At 35.6% G+C, this 9,591-nt stretch overlaps 1 protein-coding gene across 2 annotated transcripts; it reads right to left on the bottom strand.

Moving 5' to 3' along the window:
- Positions 1-4,895: 4,895 nt before the first annotated feature.
- On the bottom strand, positions 4,896-8,558 carry LOC130749172 (uncharacterized). 2 transcript variants are annotated; one of them, XM_057602492.1, is made up of 8 exons: positions 8,052-8,558; positions 7,102-7,252; positions 6,860-7,010; positions 6,622-6,747; positions 6,440-6,520; positions 6,067-6,259; positions 5,721-5,991; positions 4,896-5,428 (listed from the first exon to the last, which is right to left on the bottom strand). In XM_057602492.1, exons 1-8 carry the CDS (start codon positions 8,262-8,264, stop codon positions 5,163-5,165), a joined length of 1,452 nt encoding a protein of 483 aa, XP_057458475.1. In that variant the 5' UTR covers positions 8,265-8,558; the 3' UTR covers positions 4,896-5,162. The 2 variants fall into 2 exon arrangements, with proteins under 2 accessions (XP_057458475.1, XP_057458468.1); XM_057602485.1 differs by having other exon boundaries at positions 4,896-5,431; positions 8,052-8,553.
- Positions 8,559-9,591: the final 1,033 nt, after the last annotated feature.

Consider the following 9,591-nt stretch of genomic DNA (forward strand, 5'->3'; position numbering starts at 1 on the left):
CGGTTTGTACTTGCCGCTCATCTCGCACACCAAAATAGCCAATTGTCTGCCTTTACTCCCACGGCCCTTGCTCCCACAATCAGACCTTCTAATAATGATCACAAAGCCTAGTTGCTTTCCAATACTCTTAGCCCAATCCAAAAGCTCCTCCCGAGTAGCAAAAACCTACAAAATATTAACACATATACGCATCACATATAAATTTAACTTATTTGACATAAACTCACTCATTGGTTATGAAAATACCCTGTCTGTGGTAAATTATTTTGTGTAGTCCACTGCAATTGGCACATCATGTCGATCTTCTACATTGACTAATTGTCTTTCTTGTGGCATGTCCACTTCATATGACTCAGGGAGACTCATCCTGAAATGCAAAACAAAAATTGCAAATTGTTTACTGTTTCTGTTACAGGCCAAAGTTGTATTAATCGCATGTTGAACGCGCGTCACCGACGCACTTTATAAGTGCGACAGCGACGCGGTTTAACAATGCATCGGGATAATAATAACAGATAAACGCACTCTCAGTGTGCGACTCTGTCGCACGTTCAGGGTGCGACCTTGACGCACACAAAGAGTACGGTGCTCACGCTGAATAGAAGTGTGATAAATCTAGATCGGGATTAGAGTGCAGTACCTTCACAGATGACGACAGCAACGAGGGAGGAGAAGTCGGGTGAGGACGACGACGGCGGTGGCGACGTTGGTGATAGTGTTGGTTGAGGACGACGACGACGGTGGCGTGGGTGGTGGAGGCGGTGGCCGGCAATAATGTGGGAAGTTGAGAGTGGGTTTGGAAGAAGAAAGAGAATGTGGTGAGAGGGGGTGGGGGGGGGGTTTCAACAAAGCATTAGGAAGAATGTGAGGATGGAGGAAGGGGTATTTTTGACATTTCCCATATTTTTGGGGGTCTACATAGCTATCGGGGAATCTGAATAACAATTCCCTTGTTTTATTCACAATATACAAACCCAAAACTTACTTAAGAGGATATAATTATAAATGTGCATGAGAGAAGTTAAGAGGATATTTGCTGCAGAAAATCCAAATTCTTGAAGCAAATAATTTGTTACTCTCAAGGTTGTATTTTTCTTCCTTTCCTTTCCTTGGAAGAAACAATTAAGAAACTTTACTTTTTCTATTGCATTCTTTTATGGTATGAGGAGCACTTTCGTGGGATGGGTCTATTTTTTTGTATGTATTGGTTGATGAGATGATATTTCTGGTGAGTAATTTAAGTATGTGTGTGTTATTTTGAAGAGGTGGGGGAGGCAAATCAAAGGGTGACAGACATAGATTGGGTTGAGAAACGAGAATAATAGAAGTAAACGACAGTTATCACCGCTACCAAATGCATGACACGCGTGCGTTTTGAGGTTTCTGGATCCACACATAGGGTAATTTTTGAGTACGGTTCTAATTGAGATAGTTTCAAAACAGTCTCATACTTAACCAATACAAATATGACACATGTTATTAGATATTTTGAAGTTAATATTTTTCAAAATATATATTTCAATCCCTGTTAATCTGCATCCTTATATTTTATTTCATAAATTCCATAAAAATAATAAATGAACCACTAAATTTATACGGTGATAAAGTTAAATGTTGATTAAGATTTATGAGTTTGAATTTAAATAATAATTTGTGATAGTTTTTGGAATAGAATATAAAATATTAAATGATGAAGATTAAAAAATAAAATGTGTTAAATGTTATGGTTAAATTGTAGTCTTTAGAAGAAAGTATAATGATGTAGATTAATTGAGACTAAAATTTAGTTTAGTAAAATGTTGATGTTGAAAAATCAAATATTTGGTGACTGTTAAAAAAATAAAAATAAAAAACATAATTAACTAGTGTCATGAGTTTATTGGTTGCATTTGAAACTGTTTTGAAACTGTCTCAATTGATCAATTGAGACAATACCGAAGAGGTCACCCCACACATAAGCACGTTGTTTCTTGACAAATTTGTACTATCTACTCTCTACGATTCGATAACTGTCCATGTCTGTTATTTACGTGTGTGCATCGTGTATGCTCTTCAATCCCAAACAAAGTGTGCCTTTAGAAATTGGATAAAATTTTAATATTTGAATAATTTTAATTATCTTTTCTAAATATAGTAGAACGAAAAAAAAAAAATCTTTAAACTACCGTGCAGAGCGTTAATGACATACTGAGAGGTTAATAGAGACTCACTTCAATATGAGCCGAGAGTGATTTTGAATTTTGAAAGAAGTTACTAAAAGTAGTTTTATAAATAAAATATTTCTAATGAATTAAAAGTGAATTTTCTTAAATGTAAAAGTAATTTTAAGTATGCAAGGTTGATCACTTCTATATATTTTTGCTATGAGAGTTTTGAAACTATAAAATTACCCCCTCCCAATAACAAAAAAAAACTTAATTAAAGTGTAAATTTACACGACATTTAGATTTTATTATCTTACCAAATTAAAATTATAAATGACCATAAATATAAAATAAAGAGATGTATGTAAAGTTCTACTTATAAATTTCCTTAACCAAAAAAAATGTACTACTTATAATTTCCTTTTTTTTATAAACGTCATTACGTCAACAAAATAATTTAATTTTATAAGGCATTTCTAACGGTAAAAATCCCACTATGTTTTAAGTCTTTTCGTTTTATAGAGACGCGCCAGAAGAAATGGACAAAGAGCAAAATGTTTTCAAGATATTTATTTATATATAGTAGCTAGATTTGATCACTTTATTAGGCCTGATACATAATTATTTTAAGAATATTATGTTTTAGTTGGCATGATTGCGTGCTAACACTTCTATGAAAACTAATTAATGTATGATGTCAGTTTTTCCCAACATTTTCTAATTCGGTGGGGTTGCACCGTTTGGAGCCAAAGTCTAGAGATTTTTCAAATCCCATGTGGACATGAATGAAAAATACTCTGAATTATATTTGAAAAATACGCCAATTTGCTTGTTTGCTTTCCAACATCTCGTCATGTTTTCATACGCTGCTTCTATATCATTTTTAATGGTGTTCAAGAATCAAGATATACATGGTCAATTCATCGTTTGAGTTTTGTGTTGTTCTTTCCGTTTACATTCTATTTGCTTCCTCTCATTTTCATCAAATCTTATTGCCTATTGTAAAACCAAGGCATTTTGTGTGATCGGTTTGGTTGTAAACATGCTTTGTTTTTTCCTTTTAGTTTAAAGGGCATCCCTTTTCTGAATTTAAATATTTTACCTTTTGAATCTTTTTAAAATATTACGTCTAATTTTAAAAGTATAGTATGATAAACAATACTTACCAGATGAATAAATAAATCATAACCTATATATTACTTTTTCATATAAAAGAAAGGCTAGTATCTGCTTTAGATGTAAGCCACTGCATGAAGCAATGGGACCAGATCCAAGATCTGAATCATATCAAAGTTTTCTTCAGTGAGAGAGAGGAGAGAATACGGAATACCGATTCTCCCATAAAAGAGAAAAGGAAAATGCCAATTAACAAGAAAAAAATAATACCAAGTGAGATTTAGATTCACCTTTTAAAAAAAAAACTATGAACAGGACTCAAAAATGGAGAACTTAACGGATCTAATTGCATTTTGAATGTTTAAAAAACTTGATATTTTTTTTAATGAAAACCTCATCATTTTCATCGCTAAGTGGAAAACTAATTCTAGGATAATGTACTAGCAGTAACTTGTGAAGAAAATAATAATTCTGAAAGGACTAAAAATAAATTCAACGATGCGTAAAACTGTATATATGTAAAATCTTTTGCATATCACTTCCAACGTGTTTGTGAAAACGTTTCCGCACCAAAAACATTGGTTTATATCCTTTGGAATTGTAAATCCCACTTTTCAATGGTAATAACGTGAAAAGAAAAGAGCTAGGTTGTGTCTTAAAAACTTGGTTAATTAAGTGCTTATGATAATAAGCTGAAAATAAGTTATAAGTGAACTATTATTCATAAGCTTATCTAAACAGCTTATAGATAGGTCATTAGCTAGTTACACAAACTCTTAAATACTTTGCATAAACATTTATGCTTATAAAATTTAGCTGAAATAAGCTCATCCAAACTAGGTCTAATTCATTTGAGTTCAACGTGAAGAAACTTATATACAGTACACTAAAGCAAATATTGTCCTTTGACAAAAAAAATGGCAAATGTTGTCCCATGAGGCTCTCACGAATCGCTAGTGTTTGGTTTTCAATTTGAAAGTTTGTTTGAGGTATTGAAATTCGAGATCATACATTTCAATGCTCAAAACATGAAAGAAGCTTTGAACCTCCCTTGGGTGAAAACACTTTCAAACTCAAAAACCAAAAAACCAAACAAGCCACAAAATTGGTCCATAACCTAGAATCCTAGATGTACTTCTAGTTTGAATTAACTTGTAACCTAGAATCCTAGATGTACTTTTAGAAGTTTGAATTAAGTTTTTTTTTTTCAAAATCGATTCTAATACTCACATAATTTACTTCCCAAAACTGGTCACAGCTTTAAAACTTTAAACTCAATTGTAAAATGATTTCCAATCATGCTTTCATCCCCAACAACCTTGCTAAGAGGAAGTGGGAGGCAAAGCTCACATGTCAGCTTTAGCCTTGACTAAATGACAGCTGGCAAACCATAGCAAAAGTTGGATAGAACGGAACACAAAAGTAAATTGATTGGAGTACCAGAAACTTGAAGTGGAAAGGTTGGCAAATCGTAAAGTCACCACTCTACTGATTATTGATTGCTTTTGTACCTTCACCACGTATATGGCAAGGTACTATCCATGTGATGTACAAACGAATGGGCCAGTATCCACAAGGTAAAAAGGAGAAAAATCGAAGTGGTGGGCAGGGAAGAGGATAGGCATTATTCACAAATTTCAATCCAAAAAAGTCGCTCTATAAATCCAAATATAGATTACAGCAGAAGCAACACCTGGTCTGTTACCAGCATAGCACTTCCATACAGATATGTTACTAACTACATAACAAATGCGCCAAAGTACGGATGAACAAAATGAACATTACAAGATCACTCAATGGCGCTACTACTCCCAGAAGTTCTATAAAGCAGATCCGGAAAATCTTTTGTCCACATGAAGAAAAACCCAAGAAGTTTACAAAGGGTAGTAAATCCATAATACATCAGTTAGACCAGACATGGACTAAACCGTGCCTGTTGCCGGTATAGATCTCATTGCGGTCTTCATCATAGAAAAGAGCAGTAATATCTTCCAGGGCTTCTGCAACTGTGCTCCTAATTTTGGAGGCATGCTTTCGCTTCCTGGAATTACAACTGTTACCTGAAGAAGTTTCACAGCAACTGCAATTGTCCTCCATTGGGAAGCTGTTGCTTGCTCTTATCTTGGCAAGACACTTCCCAGTTAAAATGTTGCTGACATTGATAGAGCCTGCTGCATAAAAGAAGCAAAGTCTGTTAGTCATGCATTTTTTAAGGCGGGTGCTCCTAAAAGCAAAAGGCATACTTTGATCACAGACACATTTCATGTGATTTGAAATTATGTTTCTACTTTCTACGGTTAAACATTAACATAACAAGTCAAATGTGAACCATTTAGCAAAATCAACTTTCAGGTTTGATGATCAGGCCAAAACTTCGAAAAAACATTTCCCCCATCATCAAACTTCACAAAAGGTGCATTACTATAAAGGAATTGAACAGAAAGAAAATATGGGAAGTACCGTTTCCTTCAGTCACTGAGTCATCAGAATCAGCTTTGCAGTAGGATATGATAAGATCCTGGTCACTGGTTATGTATATATTGTTTGTATTGCAATCAGGATGCCACAAGAGGTGATCCTCAAAGGAAGTAACAAGCTCTCCACGGAAGTTCCACACAGCCACAGTCCGATTCCGGAATGTCAGGAATAACTGGTTCTCATATAGAAAGATGAATGCAGAGGGTGTCATAAATTCACTTCGGCTAACTTCAGTTAGCTCAAAAGTCCGCACCTAAAAATGAATTAAAAGTCAGATATCAGGATGAAGAACTATTTATCTAATCCATGAAAGGAGAAAATTACTTACATCAAGAATTTGAAGGTTTTCATTTTCTTGCTTCACAAGTAGCTTCTCATTGAACTGCTCAATAAAATCCACCTTCTTATTACGATAAAGGAGATGGTTGAATGATTTCAAAACAGTACCATCTTCTATTGAAAGGATTTTAAGCGGCACATGGCTACTTGCTTTGGCAAAAATCAGCAACATGATCCCCGGACTAATCATAAGAAATCATCAAACAAGAGCAAATCAGTATGGCCAGTCAAAGAAACTAAAAAAATAAAAAAGAATAGGAACAGGAATAATGAGAAATTGGAAAGTTGATATGATATGCTTCAGAAATATGTACATGACCATAAGTGAAAGTAAAATCCACAAGCACATCAAGAAAAGTTACCTGATCTTAATCTCTTGGACATTTTTATCAGAAATGGAGTACAACATTGTATAGTTTTTCAGGTCAAACACCTTGTATATGCTACAAGATAAAAACAAGGTACAAGTATCACCATCATGAAGCATTGATATATTACATAATTACATCCTAGAACAAAAGTATCAGAACAGTAAAATGTTTACCTATCCTGAGCAGAGAATGTGAGAACCTTCCCATTTACATCATCAAACTCAACAAAACCTGGCCACTTGAGAGACTCGGATTCAAATAGAGCAAAGCCAGCATCAGGTTTTCCCCTCCTTATGTACCTGAACAACATACTCATTTATCAAAGAGCACAACTAAAATCTAGAATTGCAGATATTGTTTAGTGTGGGGAGTAAGGGTACATGATAGAGAACAACAGAGAATGATACATACTCAATCCTTGTGCTTCTGCATTTCAAAGAACTGTAACTGTCTGAAGCATAGACAGAAACAGTGATAAGAGAGTCATTATTTTTGTTATAAAACAGACTTCTTATAACTTCATCAGGACTGACATTCAAAAAGCAAATCCTTTGGTTCGACTCTGCATATTGAAACATGTAACACATGTAAAATATCTATTGTAAGTTGCAAGTAGAATGGAACAGCATACAAATACCAGTTACTAATACTACCTCGGCTAAATGCTGCACAAACCCCAGACTGGGCGAGAGCAAAAACAATGTCCTGTGCCGCTACAATCTCGATAATCTTCGATCTTCTTCTCAGAAATGGCAATACCACAGCCGAAGAAGGACCTTTGGGATCATGAGTATCATATTCTTCCTATAAAGTATAAACAGATCCATCAGACACACATCATGACAAGTGGGAATGACCATACATTTAGCAAAACACAAATCTCACAATCAAAACAGTAGGAAATAAAATTCTATCTTCAAAGATAAACATCAATGATTTAAAATTGAGCAAGCATCATATATTATACAACCAGATGTAATAGTTTCAAATGCTGTACTACATACAAGTACAGGGAATTCCAAAGAACAAAACCACACTCAAGGCATTAGCAGTGATATAGGAAATCAAAATTTCCCCAATCCACCTCCCTCTCAACCCCTCTGCAATGCCAGCATCATAACCACAAACAAATTCACACCTGCAAAATCACAGTTTCAAATGCTGTACTACATACAAGAGAAGGGAATTCCTCAAAACAAAACAAAACCCACTGCATTAGCAGTAATATAGGAAATCACAATTTCCCCAACCCATATCCCTCAGCCCATCTGCAATGACTGCATCATAACCACAAACAAATTCACACCAGCAAAACACAGTTTCACACCACACAAATTCTCTATTCATACAGCCCCCCATAAGAATACAAACATGCAGCAGGCTCAGACTAGTAATCTATTCCTAAGCATCCATCAAATCATCATCAAACACAATTAGGGTTCACACACCACAACAGCAATTGAAATTAGGCACAATAAACAATCTTAATAACAAACCCAACAAGAATTTTCAATTTTTTTGCTATGATCATGCAACCCTAAGCAAATCATCCAACTCACAGCAACAAGATCAGTTCAAAAAAGAGAAAAGAGAAAGTGGGTACCTGCAAGCGAATGTTGCGGAATCTCTCCTGAGCATCAGTCATAGTGAAAGCGCGATCACGCTTGGAGCTGATTTCACGCCGCTGAAGCTTCTTGACGCTGTTGACAAACCCATCGACCGCACCACCACGCCGCGGCCCCTTCTTCGCAACAACCCTCCGACCACAGCAAGGTCGAGGGCTCACCGTGATCCTCCTCCCACCACCACCTTCCATCACTCACTCCAACACTCAATTCAACACTACACCACCATTCACCCTCACCCACTGAACCCTAAATAGCTGAATTTCTTCGCTCCGAAGAACGAAGAAAGGGGAATTAGGGTTTTATAGAGCACGAATTGGAAGACAGTGAGTGAGTGAGTGAAATGGAGTCCACACACAATTTCAATTGGGGTCGATCTCGTTTCAAAATATGAATTTGGAATCTGATGACTCTGACATTGGAATGATTAAAAAAGATAAAGATCAATATATATATATAGAACCAAAGAAGGAGCTGTGAAACAACACAACCCACACTGTTGTTGTCTGAATCTGAGTGAATCAATGGAATGTCTTCTTCAGTAGAGAACTTTGCCCACTCAGGCCCAATCTCATGGCCCAGTTTCTACAATTCCAACAACAATTTCTTCTGCCAAGAAATAAAAAATGTCTAGAGATGGTAGGTTTGGAGGTATGAAGAAAAACAAAATCATGAGTGTTAATGGTTTCTATTAGAGCAACTAAGTAACATATTTCTCTTGATTCTCAAATTGAGATGCAGAGTACCTTTTATTCTCCGAATGAAAGTTATTTTCTAGGCGATAATGATAGTATCTTGTATTTGAAACGGAGGCGATAATGATGGTTTTTTTTACTGCAGAAAGTTATTTTCTAGGCGATAATGATAGTACATTCCATTGATTCACTCAGATTCAGACAACAACAATGTGGGTTGTGTTGTTTTGCATCCCCTTCTTTCATTCTATATATATTAACATTTATCCTTTTCAATTTTAATCATTTCAATGTCAGAGTCATCAGATTCCAAATTCATATTTTGAACTGTTGGCTCACTTTTTCTAAGGAATGAGAGAGAGGACTGAAACATGTCACCGAAAGACTCTACTAAGACAAAGGACAAAGATGTGATGTTGCCTAATAGACAAGGTTCATATGTGCACCTACTTCCTAATGGATTACAGAAATGCTGAATTTGGAAGTCATCCTTCAAAGTTTCATGTTCTCCTCATGTTAGTCAAGAGTTCTCAGATACATGAGAAGCCTGGACAGAGACGAGTTGGGACAGTGGTTGTTGAAATTTTCTTTTTCTAAGAAAAAGAAAATCAAAGTCATGGTGCGGGCTATCTTTCTGTGAGCCCTTCTAGTTAATAAGTTCAAACACCATCGCAATACAACACCTGCTCTGGCCTGTGAGAGATGACCTTGTATAGAATAAGAAATTCTACATTGCTGCTAAGATTTCCCTCATCCCTGAGAAGTTTAGATGAGACTCTATGTCTTTACATGGATGTATCTCCTTATTTCGAACACTATAATT

This window comes from Lotus japonicus, chromosome 1 (genome assembly GCF_012489685.1).
Source record: "Lotus japonicus ecotype B-129 chromosome 1, LjGifu_v1.2".
Lineage (NCBI taxonomy): Eukaryota > Viridiplantae > Streptophyta > Magnoliopsida > Fabales > Fabaceae > Lotus > Lotus japonicus.